The sequence below is a fragment of the Cervus canadensis genome, chromosome 11, assembly GCF_019320065.1.
Source record: "Cervus canadensis isolate Bull #8, Minnesota chromosome 11, ASM1932006v1, whole genome shotgun sequence".
Classification (NCBI taxonomy): domain Eukaryota; kingdom Metazoa; phylum Chordata; class Mammalia; order Artiodactyla; family Cervidae; genus Cervus; species Cervus canadensis.
Window position 1 is genome coordinate 71,446,841 of NC_057396.1, and position 24,050 is coordinate 71,470,890.

Sequence of the window (24,050 nt, forward strand, 5' to 3'; positions counted from 1 at the left end):
AAGCAGAGGTGTAGTACCCTTATCGGATTTATAGCTTGGATGCAGTGAGATGGATCGGCCGGTACGTTGATTAATCCCAGGCCTCGGTGAAATTTTTCCACAGCCCAGCTTTCATAGGCAAAAACCGGAGCCTTGGCGCCCTCTGGAGGCAGACTGGTTCTCATAGTCAGACAAGCTTCCCAACTAGGCAGGTGTGTGTGAGGACAGAAGCCACAGGGTCATAAACATGGCAGTTTCCTAGATCATCTTTACTTGAAGATTTTTTTTTGGGAAAAAAAAAGTAGGTAATGCAAAACATTTTAATATTAAAACAAATGCAGATAATATTGAATAGAATATAAAATTTACATTACTTTTTGAAACAAAGAGACATCAAAGACATTTCAAGGTAAGCTACTCACGAGCTTCAGGCTATATTCTTAAACTCGGGGTGTGGGGGTGAGGAGAGGAGACCCTGCATGCTCAGTCTAACACTGTGGATGCTGCTGCTTTGACGGGAAGTAGCGAATTCTTCTGAGAAACAGCAAATGAAGTGTTTACTCATTTGGCAACAACCCAGTGGATTATTTAAATAAGTAAAACCAAATGCTTTCTCATTTTAAGAGCATTTTAACCTGCTTGGAAAAGGCCTGAGTAAAATAAGAGCTTTATGTTTGAGTGGAAATTTATTTCCTTCTAAAATGATTTCCCCCCTACTATGAATGTTAACATGCCTAACTGAGGGTATGACATGCGAGCTGGTCAACAGTCAGACATGAGGTTACAAGTACACCTTCCAAGGGTGTCATGAGGAATGAAAAACAAACTACTCACCTTCTGCAATGACAAAATGCAAACAAAATAAAAAACTGAACAAAAGATTATATACAATTAGAACTGTATAATGATGTAATTTAGGGACTGTCAAGGCTAATGCTACAGTATTTGCTTTTCATATTTCATATGACATTAAGAATTTCTTTGAGGGGCGAAAAAGGAGCCATTACACCTCCTTTCCAAATCCTGCTTATTCTCTGTAACTGCCCTTTTTTCCTGTTGGCAACACAATTTACTGCTCTGCAATAACAGCGTGCAGCTTTTCCAGGGTAGGTTAGCTGTGCACTGTCCTTTCTTTGAGGTATGAGAGACAGTGTTAATTAAATGTGCTAAGAAGAATATGCTGGGAGGCAGATTCCAGTGGATGCTGCTGAGTTTTAAGGTCTACCAAAGAAAAGGTAGTTTATAACTTCCAGTATCATCTGCCTTATTCATTTTCTTAAGTTTTACAGAATTATTTCTCTTTGTTCATGGAACTGTACTCTCTTCATTTTACAAAGCCTTAAATTAAGACTCAAATCGCATGACAACTTGCCAGTACCTTTAGGTAAATGCAACTTCTTATTTTAAGTAAAATAACCTGGAGTAAAAATGTCCCATTTGAAGGGGAGTATCAGTAGTAAATCATGTGCTGGGAAAAAGAACAAAAAAGGCAGACACCAAACACCTCCATTTTCCCAAGATTAAATGATTATTAAAAAAGCGCGCCACACCGTATAGAAATCAACATTCTCTCCCATAATTCTGTGCGTCTGGGACTATAGAAATGTCACTGTCCCTGCCCCACATCTTCAAATTAACATTCTCAGGTCACAACAGTAAGTCTTCCCAAAAGGGACCTTCCGGAAAAACAAGCTATTTCCTCGGCTCATATTTCCCTGAAAGAAAAATAAAATAAATACAAATAAAATCTAGTGTGAAAATGAGGTCAGCTAGTCCAAAGCAGCAGAGACATCCAACTGGACATATTTCTGAGAAACAAAATGACGAAAATGACCAGACTATCACTATGGGGCAGCAATGTGCCATCTCTGACACAAGCTGAGCCTCTGTGGAACTACCATTTTGACACGTGGATAAAGGCAAGTATTTCTTATCTATTTAGACAGATATTCCCAGTCCAGATTCTGGCTCTGCTATTTGCTAGTTAGCTGGGCTATCAAGTGCGTCAATTCATCAAGTGTCATGAACAGTCCTAACACGTAGTAAGCGCCAGCTTGTATTTGTATTTTTTTTTCTTGGCTGCATGCATGTGGAATCTTAGTTTCCTGATCAGGCTTGGAACCTGTGACCCTTGCAGTATAAGTGCGGAGTCAACCTCTGGACCACTGGGAAAGTCCCCATGTCAGCTTTTATTTGTTTTGAATGGAACGGTCAGATCTCTAGGAAGTACTTATAAAATCTTATAATTCAAGTAGTCATGTTATGAGTTTAATTGAGCACACTCTAAGTTAGACAGCCTGAACATAGATCCTGCTCTCCCAAATACAGGCTGTGTGATCGTGGGTTACACAACTGGCATTATTTAACTGTTCAAAGTCCCAGTTTCTTCATATGTGAGGTGGAATGGTAAAGTATAGTCTCTCTCCTCACTAGGTTATTTTGAGGGTTGCATGAGCTGAAACCTGGAGAACTCTCAGCATGAGGCCTCGTATACAGTGAATGATCAGTAAACATGTGCTGTTGTCTTAAGCACTTAAAGGATCAACTATAAAGTGTCTGATACCCTAATAATTTTCTATTTGGCTTCCTTCTATAGCAGAGGGTTGAATGTTCATGTTAGGTCTGTCTGGAAACCATCCAAGCGTCCTGGCCTGGGCTCCCAGAGGGGCTTGTCGGGCCCACTGAGCAAAAGCCCCCCAACTCAGGCCTTTGCATTCAGAGTTCAGGCTGGGAAGCCTGAGCCCAGGAACAAAGGCCTTTCTCATCGGTGTCACCAGCGCTATGAGAGCATGCAACAAAGAGCTTCCTCATACACTTCCCTCCACAGTCCTTTACAAAGTGCTTCCCACTCAAAAACAGCTTTCAACTGATGGCCACTTTAAGTGATTCCATGTTAAATTTAGCGCACAGCCACTCACCATTTTGGTTCCTATTAAAGCTCTGCCTAGACTGATCAAGAATTTTTGGTTAAAAAAATAAAAAATAAAAAAAGAATTTTTGGTTGGAGATGACCTACCCCATAGCAAAAAAAAAAAAAAAAAAACACAATAAACTGGAATCTGGACACTGCATCCACTAATGTGACTACAGAAGTAAAAACAGCTCTGCTGACATCAGTGTGACAAATAATGTCGCAAACAAGCAACTATTTCTCAGCTTTTCTAAATATATTAGAAAGTATATTTCAGAATATATTCTGAAAAGTTACAAGAAGATGAGGCTGGAAAAAGTAATATGAAATCAAGGGCATCATTTTAATAACCAGAATAACTGACTGCCCAGGCCTTATTTATAATTTGAATGTAACCACTCAAATGGGTTCCAGATCACATCCAGGAATTCTTCCTTCTTCATTACCTCTCCTGATGATTTCTAAGCAGCATATTTTACAACTATGCCAGAGTGATATATGGACCACTGAAAAGGATATATTAACTGGTAACTAAAGGATAACTTACAAGAATTAACCTGGGATCCCAGAGACTTCTAAGAAAACAAGCAAAAACAAAACAAAACACGAGGGGAGAAGGAGGGAGGGAGAGAGAGAAGTACCTCTTTCTGTAGCATGCACCAGCAATCTATCCAAGAGGAATATATTGGGGCATAGGGAGGGCATCCACCAGCAAGCCTGAAATAGAAACAGAGATTAGTTACCGAAGTCAATATTTATAAAACCTTCTCTCAAGACCTCAATAGATCTTGGTCAAAATATTCTGCCTGGAAGGTTCCTTGAGAAGCAATTTTAGCAGTTCTGTAGAAACAAATTCTATTGGCACAGGGGAACGACTGAGAATCCAAAACAGATCCCACCTTCTTACATTTAGGTTTTGAATCAACACATAAAGAGAAACTTTATGTATTTTCTAAAACATCTAGACAGAAATTCTAGAACACAGTAATTATATGATTAAAGAGCATTTAAAACTATGTGGTGTTCAAAAGACTCCGAACATGACAATGGATGGTGGTGTGAAACTGTGGTGACTCCCTGCTCTCACTCAGGTGTAACTCCTGCCCACGTCTTCTCTGAAAGTTAGGCACTGAGTCGTGTCTGACTCTTTGTGACCCCATGGACTATAATCCACACCAGGCTCCTCTGTCCATGGGGTTCTCCAGGCAAGAATACTGGAGTGGGTTCCATTTCCTTCTCTAGGGGATCTTCTTGACTCAGGGATCAGACCCAGGGATCAAACCCAGGTCTCTGGCATTGCAGGTAGACTCTCCTGACTGAGCCACCAGGGAAGCCACTTCTCTAAAAAACTGCAAATAACAACAACACACTTAACTCATCCTTCAAGCCTGCTCTGGGCTACAAAGTGGCAGCCGATCCACAAATCACAAAACAAAGAGAATATGGCAACTGCTCAAAATGCTACACAGCTACCAATTTGATACCTTGTTTGAAAACAGTGACATGTCTAATGGCATACTGTGAGGGTACCCTAGTGGAACAGAACTAAATCAAGAGGTTAAAACTTCTGTCCAGCCTGGTAGTCACCTGGCACCTGGAAATCAGTGGTGTCCACCCCCACCCGCGCCCCTCCTTCCCAGTCAATACATGAAAGGTCAAGAAACTTTCCATTTTCAACCAAATTTTCTACTTTTCTTACTTTAAAACACTTTTTCCATGAAGCCCTGATGAAAAACAGGTACAGGTTGTCATTCAATCCCTAACATACCTTTCATAACGTTCATAAGACAGGATAAGGATTTAGTATAAAGGAAAGATGTGAAAGTAATCTGATCATTATTCCACTATTTTCAGAAAAGAACCTAGACTACTGGGCAAGTACACACTATTTATAAGTACTTGAGAAATATTATTTGTACCCTTCTCTATTTCAAAACAGGATATGAAGAGACTGCTTATAATATAAATTGATGGCATTGCTGGTGTATGGGACAGACAGAAAAAAATTAGGAAATCTATTCATAGCATCACCTGTACTGATCCTCACCAAATTTCTACCAGGACTGCTCTGCCTGTCAGGCATATAGGCAACCAACTACTAGGATAAGAAATGCAAGGCACTTACCCACAGTTGTTGACAGCCATAAGATTAGAGACAAGCACAAAGGGATAGGTCAACATACTGGCAAAAAACTGTAAAAGAGGGAAGAAACAGCTAAGTTATTAAATCATTCCTAGTCTCTCCCATTTTTCTCCTTCCTCACGCTCAGTCCTAGCGCCACCGTGCTCAAACATGCCAACACTGCTTTTGCTTTCTCTGTATCCCAGGTTAAGACTAAATTACACACTTTTGGGTCTGGAGATATTTCTCCCCTTACCATGCAACCTTTTAACCAACGGTCAGAAGACTCTTACTCTGTGACTGAGCCTCATTCAAATGCAACTGAACTTCAACATTTAAAACTAAGTACAATAAGCATTTCAAAACAGCCCTGAAGAAAACAAGAAAACATAAATATCTTTCCAAAGACAATGGAAGCTACTTCAAAAGTCAACCACTAGAAGACTCCACACGATCGAAGAGACTGACGTTTTCAGCATCCGTTCAGCAGGACACAGGAGGAAGCAGGGGCAGGTCTGTGCTGAGAAACGCCCACTGACCCCCGTGAAAGGGGACCAGCACCAAATGATGTGGGCTTGTTACTACTGTCACTGTGATGCAGGGATTCTGGGTTATTCACACCTCTGACCAAAAAACAGTAATGACACGTTCCAAATTTCAAAGAAAACAAAACTACTGCTAAAAGGTTAAAAGGATGTTTAAAAACTTACTCCTGTGACAGCTTGGGAATAACTCTTCATTTCATTCATGGTGGAAACCTATAATAGGAAGAAAGCCTTTATCAGAACAAGTGAGAAAATTAAGCTGATATTAAGATCTAATTATCCCAAAATCAAAACAGTCTATTTCTCAATTCAAGTTCTTTGACAACCTGAAAATTAATTTACAGGATGAAAACATAAAAGACTGGCTAGGAGCATAAAAAGGCAGTGGTCAAAATGATCACCCTGACTCAACATTAATAGGCAAGTTCATATAAGACTAGGAGGCTAAAAAAAAAAAGAAAAGTCTAGGATGGCTTCTAGGTACTAGAAAAAAAAGCACCAGGAAGTGAGATTGGGAACCTTTTCCCATGTCCTAGAAATACAACCCCCGGAAACCACGTTGATGGTACTCTGAGGGCCAAATCACTCCTTCTGTGTACACCCAGCTGCGTCCCAGATGCTGTGGGGAAGATCAGTCTCTATATTCAAGTAACCAAGCGCATGGATTTTTGGTCCTACCTCTGGCCTGGGTGTGTTCTCGTTTCCACCATGCTATGGAACTCTCTTGTGTTCAAAGAGGTCTACAGCTGCTGAGGCTGCAGAAACATGACTTTTAGGGAAAGCTTATTCTCACCCCACCCCGGCCCAGGCTGAAGTTTCCAGAAATCCCAATATAAGAGTCCCCTTAGCACTTCCAATTAGATGAAACACCTGAATATACGATAGAACTATCCTGCTTCATGGTGTCCTCTAACATTAGGTATCAATAAAGAAGCGATCTCCTTGTAGACTCTTACGCTCACCCTGCCACACCCTTTCCAGGTGCCTCTCTCTGTGGTAAACATCGTAGATCATTCCATTAGCCTTCAAAAATCGAACTGTTAATATTTAGCTGTATAATGGGGAGTCTCATTTAACCAACTGCCATCTTACTGTAAAGCTAACCTAGCTGCCAGGTGGGCACTGGGAAGTCAGCACCAGTGCATCTCATCAAGAGCCCAACCTACCCCACTATCCAGTGCATAGGTATTGACGAGGTAGGCCAGCGAGTTACAGAGCCACAAGGAAATGATGTCACCGAGGAGGCGAGGAATGAGGCCCCTGCGTGAAGAAACAATGAGAAGAAGAACCAAGAGATGTGACCGGTTGAAGGATATTTCACTCATTTATATTTATTTATATAAATCATATAATTACTTATCCTTCAATTAAAAAATAAATAAATAAAAGATTTTAAAACATTCTAGAGAACTGAAAGGAACCGAATACCAGAACATAACCAGTTCATTCTAATTAATATAACTGTTCTTTACCAGCAGAGCCACCAGGGAAGCCCAGTCTAATTAATACAACTGTTCTTGAGGCTAATCTCTAATGACTTGTATTCTCATTTTTAAAATGAGAACTTTAAAGCCTATATACCTCTAAGCTGTGGCCAATGGCTCAACTTACTATTAATAACTATAATCAGGGAGGCAAATAATTTGCCTACTTCAGAGAAGAGACTTAAGTATGATTATTGCTAGACTACTTGATATCCAAATTTGGCCATGCAAAAGATGAGAAAAATGGCAAAATGAAAATGGCCCAAACATGGACACAGGTGAGAGGCATCAGAAAACACACTTCCGGCCTAGGTAAGCTAGGCGAGGCGGTGTGGAACGATGGGACAAATGTTACCTCACAGACTGAAGACCAAGGATTAAATGCCACTTCTACCACTTATCAGCAAATGAACTTCCCAGAGCATCAGTTTTGTTTTTTTTTAATCTCTAAAATGAGAATAACAATAGCTATCCTGTCTATTGCCCAGAATATTTATGATACTCAAGCAAAAACCAACGATGTAGAAACACTAAAAATTAAAAAAGACCACTTAGTTAATGACGCAGTTTTTGTCATTAACAGAACTAAGGTAGTAGCCTAAGTTCTTCTAAAGTAAATTCAAGGGAAAGAACACAGTACACAAACATACTCTGAGGATAAGAAAGATACCTATTAGATAGCTTTCCACTTTTCCAAACTGAACTTTCCTCATTTTATCAACTATATAGCAACCGAGAACTTACCATGAGGGTAGAAACTTGGAATGAATTTATTTATTAAAAAAACCTCTCCTTTCAACCATTTCAGATGTGCAGAGCAAAAGTTTGAGATCTCTTACAAGACCATTTAAGTCAGAGGGGCCAAAACAGAGTTTAACAGGAAATAAACCCAGAGAGTACATTTTCCCTGAGGCTGAAACAAGGAGTCATGTCCTCCTCCTCGTTAAAGCTTCCTACTCACACAAAAATCACACCCACAAATCAGTAATTTACTCACGCAAAAAATCCAAGGATGCCCTCTTCCCGATAGATGGTTGCTATGGAGTCGCAAAGCCCACTAGGTTTAGGAGGAGGAAAGGTGAAGTGCATTCAGGTTACAAGGTTCAGTTACCACCCTGGACAAGGCAAAATTTACACCCCACCCCTCCCCTTTCTGCCTCCCTCATTCCTCAAAGACAGATGAACCCAGAAACACAAGGGGAGGTACTGCTATCTCAGGGTGTAGTCACATGGAGTCAGGGCGAATTCTGGCTTCAGTGGGGTGTGTGTGTGTGTATGTGTGTGTGTAGGTCAAATGATATAAGATATATAAATCTGCTTTGCAACCTCTAAGGCATCACAGACATGTAAAATATTTGGCATCAACAGATCTCCTTGAAGACTTGAAAACAGAAATACTTACCAGTACTTGGATTCTCTGCCAATGAATTGTACCATAGATCTCAGAGTGATCACTAAAGAATACAGAGGAAAGAGTTTTCAGCTACATCCAGATAAATTTTAATAGCCCTGAAAAAAAAAGAAGTTTTGCCCATCTACAGACACTTTTGGTATCTGGATAAACTGGATAAAAACCAAAACAAGCAAACCAAAAACACACAGGCAAGACACTTTAGTGAACTCTCATGTCAACCTATGGAAGTAGACAGGAGATCATGATACAGAGAGAGAAAAAATCGAATTTCAGTTGTCCACTGCAAACCTACCATGGAAGGGATGTGTGATGAGAGTCGCAGCAGAACGAGCCATCATCTCCCGAGTTGTCTAGAAACAATCAACACACACACTTGTGAAACCTGAATATGTGACACTTAGATTCCTGCGAGAGGTCACGCGGGCGGACACCGTAGAGTGCCAGTGGGAGACACAGCACTCCTGCCCCCCCAGTCAGCATGAGTAGCCCGAAGAGGCTGCAGTACGACACGGTAGCATTCCAGCACAGCTTTCACTCAGGGGTTTCAACGTTATGTCTCAAAAGTTCTCGGTAAAGCAGATTTCTATCATCATCTCGAAGAACAACAAAAGCAAAGAAACCGGGAAAGGGATGTCCCTGGTGGTCTGGGCTTGAAACGCAGGAGGGGTGGTGACCTAGCTGGGATGAACTGTGAGGACTGTATGCAGATCATTAAGTGGCCCTCTCACTGTGAGTGATCTCAGAGACTCTGATATCTACACTGGGCAAATGTCAGGCTCTATTTAATCTACACCGACATCTTGAGGACAGCAGAACAACTTTGGTTTGGTTTGTCGACCACAACCCTATAACTAACTGCGCAGTATCCTGCAGCTCCTATGTTTATCTCAGTTTATCTTTCTTATCCAGGATTCTGTAAAGAGGTTAGTAAAAAAAATTCAATCACAATACATGGAGGTACGTTGTAAATATAGAAGGTCTGCCATTCATTTTTGCACTTAGTTAAGAGATCCCTCACCTCTACTCTAATGGTAGTTCTAAGAGCCACAGGATGAACTAAATGAAGTTAAGAAAATATAAAACACATATTAATACATGTATCTCTGTGCTCCTTGCTCAGTCGTGTCCGACTCTTTGTGACCCCAGGGACTGTAGCCCAGCAGGCTCCTCTGTCCATGGTGTTTCCCAGGCAAGAATACTGGAGTGGGTTGCCATCTCCTTCTCCAGGGGATCTTCCCGACTCAGGGACTGAACTGGGTCTCTTGAGGCTCCTGCACCAGAGGGGGGTTCTCTACCACTGTGCCATCCAGAAAGTCATGATACATGTTTCTGAAGGCAGCTTTTACTGAAAATCATGACCTTACTATAGACAATTAGATAATGTCAAGACTAAGAAATAAAAAAGAGTATTATTAAGTTAGGTATGCAACCAACTCCAATGGCAGAAGACAGGGGTGGGAAAAGAATGATGAGGGTATTTCAAAGTCAGAATGATGCTGTAAAAGCATTTCTAGATATACAATGTCCAACACATGCAGGACCTCGGCTACTATATTACTATATGTTAACACTTTCAGGCCAGAGATTTTCAACTCTTATAAGAAGTTTCAATAGAAACCTCTTCAATATTAAAGATGAAATGAGTGGGCAAAATATGTTTCCTTGAAATGCATCAACTCCAAACAGCAAGCAATGCTTTTTTCTCTCTTTCTATTCTGCATGCAGTAAAGCCCATATTAAATCGAAGGTTTAATTTCCCTTGGAACACTGAACATACAGGCCTGATGATCCTGATTCCATAACTGCCACTCCGCTCTGATTTAGACAGATCATAATCATCTCACCTCCTTGATAACCCGGTCAAAGGAAGATGAAACTTCTTTCTGTACATTTCCAGATCCTGACTCCTGGAAATCAAAATGAAAGATCACTATCGTGATGGTTTTCAACAGAACTGGTCAAACCGGTGGCCACCCTGTATAAAAACAATCTCCACGATGAAAGGAAAGCTGACTGCTGTCCCTTTTCCTAAAGAGGACAAAGAGCAGCAGAAGCTCGCAGAGAAAATGGGCTCAAGCATACACATTGGCTTCAACATACCTCAGCCTTGTCACACTCCTGGTAATGCTACAAAGGAAGAGAAAAGAAAAGAATGATTAGGTCTATCACAGTGTCACTGAGACAGGACATAAAAGGAAAGCCCTATTGATCGGCAGAAATTAAAATGGTTGATTTTTGGGGGGGCAGGGGCTGTAAATTTACCATTAACTTCTACTTCTAATTAACACTTGGAAATATTAACATTAACACAAGTGTCTTTAAGATGATCCTGTTAAAAAAAAAAAAAAGACGATCCTGTTGCTAAGTTTAACATACTGATTGGGCAACTCATAAAAAAACTCATATTTAAGAGAAGAAAAAGAAGGGACTTCCCAGGTGGTCCAGTGGTTAGGACTCCACGCTCCCAGTACAGGACCCGGGTCCTGATCAGGGAACTAGATCCTCCCGCTCCAACTAAGAGCTCGCATGCTGCAAGTAAAAGATCCCACATGCCGCACCTAAGACTAGGTGCAGCCGAATAAATTAAATAAATATTTATTTCTTTATTTTTTACTTATTTATTTTTTAAATAAATATTTAAAAAGAAGAAAAAGGAAAACAAAACTCCAAGAACATTATTTACTGAACACACACTAACAAAATAAACTGGTAAAAACAGTGCTTCCCAGGCAGTGTTAGTAGTAAAGAACCTGCCTGTCAATTCAGAAGCCCTAAGAGACACAGGTTTGATCCCTGAGTCAGGAAGATCCACTGGAGGAGGGCATGGCAACCCACTCCCAATATTCTTGCCTGGAGAATCCCATGGACAGAGGTGTCTGCCAGGCTACAGTCCATGGGGTCGCAAAGAATCACACACAACTGAAACAACTTAGCACACAGTCTGAGGACTAAGGCCACGGAAAAACTCAGGTGCAATACCAAATTAGGGCAAGATGCTTTCCTTCCCTGTACAAAGAACAGAGAATGGGCACTAAGTCCGAATAGCTAAACCTGCCTCACTTTTCCTTTTGAATTTGACTGTTTCTGAGCCAAACAAGAGAGAAGATGCTCTCTCAACTCTGGCAAAGATACATGAAACTGCCAGAGCTTAGGCTGTGTTGGAAGAGGAAATATTATTTGTGGGAAACAGAAGATGGGCTAGGTGAAATATAAGAACCAGACAACTGACTTCCTAGACATAATGAGGTTTAAAAAATAGACACTCGTCTTTTGCAAAAAGAACTGCATTTCTTAAGAAGAAAATCAGAGGGAAGAGAACAAACATCACAAAGAGAAATGATGGTTTTTGGCCAAATTCCAGATCTTTGGCCAGAAATTAATTCTAACAGTTTCAGGCATCTTTAAAAATTCTCATTTCTAGACTTAGGTTTTCACTGTTAATAAAATTTTCAACCGTCTCTTCTACATTATCCTGAACAGATTTCAATGTAACTCTTGTTCAGATAAACAGAACTCTTTCTAACAGAGTCTGAAACAGCTCCGTCAACCCTAAACTGGTCTTTCTTCTCGACCGTGTAAACTGCTTTGGTTCTAAGTGTAGCACCAAGACCCTGTTCTGTTCACTTGGCCCCGTGTGAACACATACTCTGGGTACCTGGCTACCTCTTAGTCTAACTTTTCCTTTACATAAAGGAACTTGAGTAATTCAAGAGTAATTACAAGAATAATTCCACTCTTGCTCTAAGTCTACACATTAACCTCTTTGAACTAGATGACAACTGTTTTCCCACGTGAAAACTTCCCTGGAGGTCCAGTGGTGAAGACTCTGAGCTTCCACTCCAAGAGGCATGGGTTTTTCCTGGTTGGAGAACTAAGATTCCACATGGTGTCTGAAGCACAGATTAAAAAAAAAAAATCTAAACCTCACTTAGGTAACAGCAACACTTTCACTGCGCCAGACAGTGGTGTGGCTGGAAAACAGAGGAGTAATCCACCAAAAATATCAGCCCATTAACACTCCATCACTCTGACCCACGTCAAAGTCACTCAGCTGTGTCCGACTCTTTGCGACCCCATGGATTATGCAGTGCATGGAATTCTCCAGGCCAGAACACTGGAATACCATTTTGGGTGACCCTGACCCATTGGCCACCCAAAATAGTGGCTCATCAGTCCACAGGCATGATCACAAGAGTAAGTATAATGAATAACAAAACCGCTTCCACAAGAGGAACTGACTGGAAAACCTCTCCAAATCAATTCAACAAAGTCTGAAGAGAATTTAAAACCCAAGCTAATCAGCATGAAACTGTTCAACAAAATCTTGATTTGCTCATCAAACGATAACACATTTTTATCCAGTAGAACTGGGGAACCGTTAAAGCCTACTTTAAAAAGTGCATGGAGGACTGTACTGAGTACTGCTTGAAATAAACAGTTTGTAAACATTTGGAATTGAACACATCTGATATATAGGTTGAAACTACTACATAGATTTGGTTAGCAAATACTGCTACACTTTTAAGAACTAGAGCACAGAAGGTAATATATCTTTGGCGCCAGTGGGAGACGGAATAATGAACAAGAAAACCTATTAATTTTATATTCTCAACCCTACTCATACTGAACAACCTTCCCACGAACTGTTCTAAATGGTACAGAATTTGTATGTACAACATCTCTACAAATATACCAAGAGGCAACTCTGCCGACCTACACTGTAACTGGTGCAACTGAAACAAGTACAGTCAAAGGATTTAAAGCTAAAAGAAGCCAGTAAAACAAAAGGGTAACTATGAAAGAAATATAATCGTGATGTTTTTAAAAACACTTTATGAAACAACTCAAACACACAGAAAAATTAAGGAAACGATTCATTACCTCTGCAGCACCTTCTAAGCTTAAACAGATGTTAACATTTCGACCTTTCTGCTTAAAATTTCTTGCCTTTGTAAAATAAACTGCCACAGATACAGCTAAAGTTCCACCCTTCATTTCCTTCCCTCTTCTCAAAAGTAACCATTACCCTTGTAGTCAATGCACACACTTGGGTGAGGTTTTCTTTAAAAACAAACATTCAAATTTGCGCAGTATAACACAAAAAGAAAGAGTGCACAAAATACAAATGCACAGTGGAATAAATAATTAAATGGCAAATATCCACATAGCCATGGTCCAGATCAGGGAAAATCATTCCATTACCCTCGTATCCCACGCATGGTCTCCCTTCCTCTTCCCATAAACAAACACTATCCTGACTTTAACATTTATCTTGTTAAGTTTAAAAAAAAAAGCTTGTCACAGAAAATGTTTTACTAGGAGTAACACTAGGAATAAGAGGAAAATAAAATCAGAAATGTATGTTTTAACCAGTTTCCTTCGTCTTTTGAAGAAATAAGATGAGTTATGCATGAATGCTTAGTCTTTAAGTCAAGTTTGACTGCAACCCCATGGACTACAGCCCACCAGGCTCCTCTGTCCATGGGATTCTCCAGGCAAGAATACTGGCGTGGGTTGCCATTTCCTTCTCTAGGGGATCTTCCCGACCCAGGGATTGAACCTGAGGCTCCTGTCCCATCTCCCCCATTGCGCGCAGATTCTTTACTAATGAAGGAAGCCCCAAATAAGCTATTCAGGAGCTCAAATAAGTGCACTTAATTTCTACTCAGAACACCTGGTCCAGAGGAAGCTTGTGTAGATCAAAATCAATTATTTCATTTTAGTCAAATTCTCCTTGCTTCCCAGGAAAGAATTAAGAATGAGTATTTCAAGTACATGTTTTTCAAGAGGAAGAAAGGCCATGGATATAAATATATCTTTGCAATTGCTCTTAATCTGTAGGACAAACTGTAGTTAAAAGTAATCTAAATCTGTGCAGCACATATACTAAAATTGGAACGATACAGAGAAGATTAGCATGGCCCCTGTGCAAGGATGACACGCAAATTCGTGAAGCGTTCCATATTTTTTAAGAATAAAAAAAAAAGTAATCTAAATCTATGGGAAGATGGATTTTCTTATTACCTGTAAAACTTTACCATGGACCACAGTTCCAAGGACGCCTGAACACAGTCTTGGAGTTAAGCCTGTGAACAATCCACGCTTCCCATCAATGCTCGCAATGTGCTGAGCTAAGAACACAAATCAGAGATTTACATTCTAGCTCAAAGAAATGGTCACACAGAAATTTCAAGAAAACATGCTTTCTATACATTTTTTTCAGTGACTCCTGCCTATCACGCTTGCCAATGTCATCCAATTCTAAATAAATCAAAAGACACTCACCATAACAAAAGAGACCAGGAAGTTGACAGACTTGCCGCCCAAAAATATTTCGTCCTACTGTTGGAGCAAGAGGCTCATATCCCACCTTTGAAAATAAGAGGATATATCAATACTAGGCGACATTCCTAGGAATGCCTGGGTTGCAAGGTCTTGAATAAAGAACAAATTTAGAATTACAATTTTTAACACAAGTTAAAATGCAGTGTGTGTTTTCCAAGACAGTAATGAAGTTATCACCCCTGTTCTTGTTTTTTGTCTTGTTTTGTTTTAAATTTTGGCACTTGGTTAAGACTGGTTTCAATAAACTGCAAGTTTTCTTTCGGTTCACATTCTACAAAAAAAAACCATGTAGCTGAGATAGACTAGTATTAAACTGAAAACAGAATAAGGGGATTTTTGTGTTAAGAAAGCTACAGTTTACTGAGGATGCACGAAAGTATTTTCTAAAGAAAATCTAGCATTTTTTTTTTTTTTTTAATATTTGGACAAAGTGAGATGACTAAGCCAGTGTCAACTTCATATTTGGCTAGCAAGACAAACCACTCAAAGGCAAACGCAGATACAGCTTGATAATTCATTTGGGAAACAATTATAAACTAAGTCTGTATTAAAGGAGCAGACAGTCATGAAAAATCTAATGAAGGCCATTTTAGAGTTAATTTCATCATGTTATCTCTACAATATGTTTAGTCTTTAGTGCCAAAGAGATCCTCGAGTGAATGAATGCTGTTGGACATGGTCTTGACTCTCTATTGCTGTGATTCTCAACCTGTTCAATTGAAGAACTCCAGAAAGGCTCACAGTGCAACTATTTTTAAAACTGAGTATTTGGGAATTTCACCAAAACCCCTGAGACACTTGGCAACACAAGGATGTTGTGCAATCAGGATTAAGGAGTTTCTGAGGCAACAGTTCTGATTGTCACTAGAAAACCCTGCCTCCTGGATAATGACTGAGTAATGGGCTTATACCAGATTTATGGCAAAATGCTTTCATCTCAGATACTACCTAGCTAAAAATGTGCCAACTCTGTTTTAGATGTCAGAGTACATTTCAAAAATTTGTTCTTTTTGTATTTTTTGGCCACATTATGCAGCTTGTGGGGATCTTAGTTCCCTGAGCAGGGACTGAACCTCGGCCCTTGGCAGTGAAAGCGTGGACCTCCAGGGAATTCCTTTTGTTCTTAATTAAAAAAAAAAATATTTATTTACTTGGCTGTGCCAGGTCTCAGCAGTAGCACTTGGCAATCTTTGTTGTGGCATGCAGGATCTAGCTGCCTGATCAGGGATTCCCCAAGTGGGTCGGGTGGGGGTCTCCAAGACTTAGCCACTGGATCACCAGGGAAGTCCCACTGTTCTTAATTTAAATAACTCATTTTACAATGGTTTTTATTTACAGGTTCTGAATCCTCATGGGTCAACATGTTGTATGAATGAGTATCATAAACTGAAAAATAAGAAATGGGGACTTCCCTAGTGTCATGCCTATTTTTGACAGAACGGTGGGTGGTGGGGACAGGGCTTCTATCCTTGGTACCATGCATGATGTAATGACCTCAACACTCAACAAAGTTTCGAAAATTAAAGACCTGTCCAGGGAAATCTAGAAAGGCAATTGAAAACACTATCATCAGTTAAAACCTGGCATACCTGCCTGTGAATAGAAAATACCCCTTAAGAATTATTTCACAGAAGATTAGAAACTAATATATATACTTAAAACTCTCTAACAAAACTTTCGGCTGAACTGATGTCCAGCTCTGACAGATGGGATTTTCACTGTCATGAGCCACATGGGCTGCTGCTGGAGAGCGCTCAGTGCATCCTTCCGAAATTTGACTCAGCAACCACTTGATTATCACTTCTGAATGAGCTCCTTGTATTTCTCTGGGTATCTGGTGCTAAAATCTCGGAACAGAAAAGCAGCAATAATAGTAGCAAAAAAAAAAAAAGAAGAGGAAGAAGAAGAAGAGGAAACAAAAGCTAACAAAACGTAGGCTCCCCTTAAATCTCAAATTTGTCTTTAACAGATTTCACATCTTGCGTTTGGGCGCGGGGGACAAGAGAAGAACACTCATTTCAGAGGAGCGGAGGGGGTAAAGGTTGGGAAGACCTTGGCGGCGCCCGGCCAGGATCGACCTCGGGGAAGAGAAAACAAAGTTCACAGGAGCCAGCGGGCAGGGCAAGGCAGGGCGGCAGTTGGGCTACCGGGAAAGGAGCGGGCCTCACGGCTCGGCTGGAAGGCGAGACTTCGGAAAGGCCCACGGGTAGTGGGAGCTCCGCGGACGACGGAGTCGTCCCTGCGGGGAAGGAAGGGGCGAGCAGCAAAGAAGGAGCAGCAGCATCTCAGGAGACTGAAGGCCCGGAAGGCTGGAGCCGGTCCTCAGGCGCCCTGGGCAGCGGCCACCCAACAGGGCGCCGAACGGGGGAGGGAATGGCGACAACTCATACCTGGATGAGCACCTTCACGTACATGAGCGGCTGGGACAGGATGGTGAGACCGGAGCCCAGGAGCACCTGACTGGCCGCGTCCGCCATGATGGCACCCGCGGACGGACAGACAGACCGAGCCACCAAGCGACCGAGCCGGTCCCGGGTCACGTGCCAGGGCCGCCGGCTTCACTGGCCCGCCCGCGGCGCGCGCGCACGCACGCCCCGGCGCGCGCGTCCCCGCCCACCGCCCCGCCCTCAGAAACGGCAGGCGCTCGCGAGCCGGCGCAGACGTCGGGGCGGGGCTTACGGCCCGGGCGCACGCGTCCTGTGCTGGGATTCCCCCGCCCTCCACTAGGAACAGGCCATTTCTCCTGCGCTTGCGCATGCAGAGAGCTTCCGGGTGGGAAGAATGGGCGTGGCAATGGGGCCTGACCCTGTCGGCCAAAGCAAGGTCAGATGAATGAAAGGAATTGTAACTGGGTTCTTCGATGCTCTTGCCTCTGCACTTGAGCTTTGGGGATCAGCAATGTAAGGTCCAAAGAATATTCAGCGTCAGAATCATAAATAATCTCAGTTCAGTTCAGTCGCTCAGTCGTGTCCGACTCTGCAACCCCATGGACTGCAGCACGCCAGGCTTCCCTGTCCATCGCCAACTCCCAGAGTTTACTCAAACTCATGTCCATCGCGTCGGTGATGCCATCCAACCATCCCATCCTCTGTCGTCCCCTTCTCCTCCTGCCTTCAATCTTTCCCAACATCAGGGTCTTTTCCAGTGAGTCAGTTCTTTGCATCAGGTGGCCAAAGTATTGGCGTTTCAGTTTCCGCATCAGTCCTTCCAATGAATATTCAGGACTTTAGGATGGACTGGTTGGATCTCCTTGCTTGCAGTCCAAGGGACTCTCAAGAGTCTTCTCCAACACCACAGTTCAAAAGCATCAATTCTTCAGGGCTTAGCTTTCTTTATAGTCCAACTATAAATAAACAATCTAATGACCAGCAAAACCTAGAGGAGTTTGAATAATGAACCCATCAGGGGGTTGCTATTCATGTACTCATTCATTCAATGTTAACTTCTCCGAAAGGCCTTCTCTGACCTTTATTTAAATTTAACACCCCCCCCCCGCTTTATTCCTACCACAGCATGTTGTAATACTTATACTTATCTGGAATTTATCTTTTAATCTCCTCCACCAGAATATAGACCCCCAGTGAGTTCAGGAGCCACGACAGTTTTTGATCCTTGTCTAGCATTTCACATATGAAATGCTCAATAAATATTTATTGTATAAACGAACAATTACTTCAGTGACTACCAGGCCACAGGTTATTAGGGGAAAAAAGAAAAACAGCATTGCCCTCAACCTTTCAGTCCCAGCTCACACTTTCTAAATCAAACAACACTTAGAACCTGGCACAGAGAAGGAAGAGGAGACTTGAATTTCAGTCGTGATTCTCCTTTGTATCAAAATGATTGGAAGGTCATTTTATCTTCTTCTATTTTCAATTTTTGTATCTAAATCTAAAACTACTACCTGCCTCTCAGGATTATTATGGAGACTTAAATGAAATTGTGCATAGGATAAGATTTTTAAAAACTGTATATTGAAATCCAAATGTTAGTTTTAATTAATACTGTTCTGTACTCAGCACGGTGGGAGGGAGGCGGTTTACAGAGTGGGAGGGAGAATGGACTTGGAAACCTACGGTCCAAATTTCACCTCCACCAATTATTAACTGTGTGACCTTAGGCTGATCACATGATGTCTCTGAACCTTAGAAAAATGAGTATAGTATTATCTACTTCATTCCGTTGTTGTGAGAACTGAATGAAATGACATGCCTACACAACTTGGCACATGAAAATATAATATCAAATTGTGATTTTTTGAGTTGTAACACACAAGTTGATTCTAATTAAATCCAGAAACTGTTTCAACATCAAAACAATTAGTGTCTTAACAACATTGTCTAACCAGAGGACGTTTGATGTCTAACGGTAGAGACCATTTAGCAAGAGGACTTTTTTTCGGATTTTCTTGAAGTGTAGTTGATGTACAGTATTATATGTTACAAGTGTACAACATGGTGATTCACAACTTTTAAAGGTTGTACTTTCTGGTTTCCCTGGTAGCTCAGCTGGTAAAGAATCTACCTGCAATGTGGGAGACATGGGTTCGATCCCTGGCTTGGGAAGATCCCCTGGAGAAGGGAATGGCAACCCACTCCAGTATTCTTGCCTGGAGAATTCCATGGACAGAGGAGCCTGGCAGGCTACAGTCCATGGGGTCACAAAGAGTCGGACATGACTGAGCAACTTTCACTTTTCACTTTCATACTTTATTTGTATGAATAGTTATTGGGCTAGGCAAGCTTTTTGGCCAGCCCAATATTATAAAATATTAGCTCTATTCCCTGTGTTGTACAATATATCCTTATAGTTTACTTATTTTATACATAAAAGTTTGTACCCTTAGACCCCTGCCCCTACTTTGCCCCTGCCCCCATCGAGTGGACTCTTCATTCATGGATTTGTGCGTTAGTGGTGCCAAGAATGCATGTTTGCCTCAATGATGTCTGTGGGCACTAAGAGGTACAGAGACTCTTGCAAGAGTGTGAGTGTGTGGTTGAGTAGGGCTGGTGCGGGCTGCTCCACCATGTTCTCCAATGGTGTAGGGTAGAAGCCACCCATGAAATTTTGGGAAGAACCTGTAGAGAGGGAACTAAAGTCAGTGGCATAAATAAGAGAAGTGCAAAAGTAGACAGCTGAGCTGCCGTATACAGCTCCCCAAGCTGTGCACTGCACGACTCCAAAGAGTGCCGTTCTCAAGGACTATGATTTAAATGAGTGGTGTTGGACTTGCCCAGGGGTTCAGTGGTTAAGACCCCACACTTCCAATGCAAGGGGTGCAAGGTTCAATCCCTGGTCGGGGAACTAAGATCCCACATGCTGGAGGGTGCAGTCAAAAAGTAAGATAAATAAATAAAATAAGTAAATAAATGGTGTTCCCAATACAGTTCAATATGGTGACCATATTTGGTGACCCGTATTCAGGTGGTGAGAGGAAAAAGTGAAAGGAGGCAGAGATAATTGGGAAAGGAACAGACCTAGAACAGAAAAGAGTCACTGAAGTCAAAGGTTTGGAAAAGAAAGGAAGTGAGTCATGTCAAAAGCTGCTGAGAGATCTGTAATAATAATGAATGAAAACCAGAGAAAGATTTGGGAATTTGCCGGGTAAAAGACTCCTGGGGTGGAAGGCAGTTTGAGAGCGATCAGAACTCCGGTCCCTTTTTTCCCATTTTCCACATCCGCTTCTTCCACTTCGCTAGTTGACAATCTTGAGCGAGTCATTTAAACACTTTGTTTAAGTCGGGGTGAATAAACCCTCCTGCGCTGGCTCACTGTGATAAATTTCAAAAGCTACCTGGCATTTCCCTATTCCCCCTCTCTTTTTTTCCCTAGCCTTTATCACCTTCTAAAGAATTACATAATTAATTTTAAAACTTGTCCCTTCCCACCAGATACTAACACATGAGCTCTTCTAGGAGGGCAGGGATCTTGTTGTCTTCTTTGTTCACTGCCCCACTCTCAGTGCCAGGCACACAGGTATTCAGGAAGTGTTCGTCAGAATAATTATTCCAGTGGAAACCTCTGGAATTTACTGGACAGTGAGTGTGTCCGTTTCCTTCCCACTGGATCACCAGGGAATTCTCTCTGTTGGCTTTTCAATGGGTAACAGACAGTAAATGGGAAGCCCACTTGACTAGGAGTCAGAAACCCAGAAGTGCTGACCTTATTAATAACATTTCTTTTATGACCTTGGGTGCATGCCCTTTGCCAGGCTTGAGTTCTCCCATCTGACAAAACCAGGAGGCTGAGGAGCTCCAGTATTCCACGCAGGTGAAGATCTCTGAATCCGTAGGACTTTGGCAGAAGACGAGTCTTGGGCTTATGAGAGGGTGAACAGGACAGCAGAGATGCCATCCTGCTTCTTTCCCAAGACTACCCTCACCTGCAGGAATGGCTTTCCAGCCCTACTCCTCCCCCTTCAAAGAGGAACCATCCTCTCCCCGAAGCTGATCTTGCTCTCTCTCCAGCACTGACACAGTCAGAGAAAGACAAGAGGGGGGTCTTTTTCTATGCCTCTCTTTTTGGAGAAAGAAAACTTTCCCCAGATTCCTTCCCTGGTAGACTGCTCATAAATCACTGGGCAGAAGTGGGTCACCTGCCACCTGCTGACCCAGTGGTTGGCTGGGACCAGTGATTCTCAACAAGTGTTGATTTTTGTCCCCTGGGGGATATTTGGCAATATCTGGACACAGCAATAGTGCAGCTGTTGAGAAATCTTGGCTTAGTCTAAGGTGTGTTATTCTTTTAAATTCTCTTAGATTCAATTTGATAATATTTTATTTGGGATTTTAGAATTTGATACAATTGATACTCACAAGTGTGGTTTGTCTGTAATTTTCTTTGTGTGTGTTGGTATCGTCATTTGGCATCAATGTTATACAATATAGTATTTTTTTTTAAGGTATTCTTTTTTAGGGCTTCCCTTGTGGCTCAGTCAGTAAAGAATCTGCCTGCAGTTCGGGTAGACCTGGGTTCGATCCCTGGATTGGGATGATCCCCTGGAGGAGGGCACGGCAACTCACTCCAGTATTCTTGCCTGGAGAATCCCCACGGAGAGAAGAGCCTGGTGGGCTACAGTCCATGGGGTCGCAAAAGAGTTGGACACGACTGAATACTAAGCACACACACAGCACACATTCTTCTTTAATCCTCTACAACATTTAGAATAACAATTCTTAAAGTTTTCGTAGAGTAACCCCATGAAACTCTCTGGACTTGGTGCATTTGTTTTTGGGGTGGGGGGAGTTGCTTTCTGACAACATTCCTTATTTCTTTTAAAGTACTTTGTTCTAATTTTCCATCTCGTTTGATAATTTGTATTGTCTAGAAAATTATTTCATCCATGTTTTCAAATTCAATCACATGGAGCTAAGCAAAGTAGCCTCTTATGATTCTTTTTTTTTTTCAGTTCCTACACCTTTTTTCCTTTTCATATTCTTTTCCATTATGGTTTATTATAGGATACTGAATATAATTCCCTGTGCTATACAACAGGATCTTGTTGTTTATCCATCCTAAATGTAATATTTTGCATCTGTTGTTCCCTAACTCCCAACCCAACCTTTCCTTATTCCCCCTCCCCTGGCAACCATGGGTCAGTTCTCTAGGTCAGCAAGTCTGTTTCTATTTCACATAGAAGTCCATCTGTGTATGATTTCTTCTCAGTATATGCAGAATCTGTGGTTATTTCCCATTGGAACCATCGTTTCTTTGGTGCCTTTATATGCTCTCTCTCTCTTTTTTTTTTTCCTGATTAGGTTTTCCAACATTTTAATTCTTTCATTGCTCTTTTTTTTTTCTCCCAAATGATCAGTATACTCTTGGAAAATCTCAGTAAGGGCAAATGAAAGCTCTTGAGACTGGCAGATAAATAGAAAAACAAAATTTTTTAAAAATGTTTATTTGGCTGCACCAGATCTTAGTTATGGCATGTGGGATCTAATCCCCTGACTAGGGATTGAACCTGGGCCCCCTGCATCGGGAGTGTGAGTCTTAGCCACCGGATCACCAGGGAAGTCCAAAAACAAAAGTTTTAATACAGGAGACAGAAAAGCTAGAAAGAAGAGAGTGCAATCAACTTGCTAGAATCAGAGCCCATACGCGCAACTCAGAAAGACAGAAGACCATATAGCAGAGTGAGTGGCACTTAGAATTCTTCTCACGGCAAAGAGAGAAAAAATGTTTCTGCAGCCTGCCTACTACTTGGGCTTGCTTTAGAGATGACCAACATGGCTATTTTTAGAGCCAAGCTTGCCTGTATACAGGCTTTTCTTGTGTAAGAATATGCATTTTGTCCTCTACTGTTTTGCCCGTCCTTGGCCACTGGTGCTAGTAAGGCTCATGAAATTAAGGAAACACGCTGAACTCCCTGCCAGGTTATGAGGGTTCGTTACAGTTCAACCAGCTCTCAGACATATAGACTGCTTTCTGTTGGTCTCCCAATTAATCATGTTTATTACTAACTGCAGTAATTCCTTCCATCTGCTTTCTTTGACTTCATTTAGTTGTTCTAATTCTTTCAGTTAGATGCTGTGTTCATTGTCTACTGCTACCATTATGAATCGCCACAGATTTGGTGGCTTAAAATGATAGTTTGTTATCTGACAGTTCTGCAGGTCAGAAGTCCAGTAGGAGTGGCGGATATCAGCTCTGGGTCCCACAAGGTTGAAATGAAGTCATTGACCCACTGGGTCCTTATCTAGAAGCTCTCGGGGAGAAGTTACTTCCAGGCTCATTCAGGTTGTTGGCAGAATTCAAATTCAGTTCCACATGGTCATAGGACTGAGGTTCAATTTCCTTGTTCACTGTTGGCCAAGGGTTTGTCTGAGCTTCTGGAGACTGCTAACATTCCCTGACTTCATCTTCATAAACTGGCAATGATGGATCCAATCTTTCTCATCCTTCAAAAATCTCTGGTCTCCTGACTACTAGGGTTTCCCTGGTGGCTCAGATGGTAAAGAATTTGCCTGCAGTGCAGGAGACTTGGGTTCCATCCCTGAGTCTGGAAATTCCCTGGAGAAGGGAATGGCAACCCACTCCAGTATTCTTACCTGGAGAATTCCATGGACAGGGGAGCCTGTGGGGCTGCAGTTGATGGGGTCACAAAGAATTGGACACCTGAGTGACCAACACTTCCACTTTCTGTCTACTGATCTCTTCTGCCTCTTATTCTACCCCATCTCTCTAATGAAGTCTTCTTTTTTCCTCTTCTAATTTAAGATTTCATGTGATTATACTTGACCTACCTGGA

General features: G+C 41.7%; 1 protein-coding gene and 1 pseudogene across 1 annotated transcript; one reads left to right on the top strand and one right to left on the bottom strand.

Moving 5' to 3' along the window:
- Nucleotides 1–229: 229 nt before the first annotated feature.
- On the bottom strand, nt 230–17,470 carry MTCH2 (mitochondrial carrier 2). Its single transcript, XM_043481731.1, has 13 exons — nt 17,191–17,470; nt 14,741–14,825; nt 14,480–14,586; nt 10,556–10,582; nt 10,300–10,362; nt 8,748–8,805; nt 8,444–8,495; nt 8,039–8,098; nt 6,724–6,817; nt 5,723–5,770; nt 5,016–5,083; nt 3,532–3,607; nt 230–1,694 (listed from the first exon to the last, which is right to left on the bottom strand). The coding sequence occupies exons 1-13, from the start codon at nt 17,275–17,277 to the stop codon at nt 1,608–1,610; spliced, it is 912 nt and encodes a 303-aa protein (XP_043337666.1). The 5' UTR covers nt 17,278–17,470; the 3' UTR covers nt 230–1,607.
- On the top strand, nt 14,328–14,424 carry LOC122450735 (annotated as a pseudogene).
- Nucleotides 17,471–24,050: the final 6,580 nt, after the last annotated feature.

Bases quoted from the DNA above. Each gene is read 5' to 3' on its own strand.
- MTCH2 (XM_043481731.1), bottom strand. From the start codon at position 17,277: ATGGCGGACGCGGCCAGTCAGGTGCTCCTGGGCTCCGGTCTCACCATC. The intron at 10,583-14,479 runs GTAATAAGAAAA...CTTCCTTTGTAG, and splicing joins TCCATGGTAAAGTTTTACAG to CATTACCAGGAGTGTGACAA. The intron at 6,818-8,038 runs GTGAGTAAATTA...TTCTTCACGCAG, and splicing joins GGCATCCTTGGATTTTTTGC to GGGCCTCATTCCTCGCCTCC.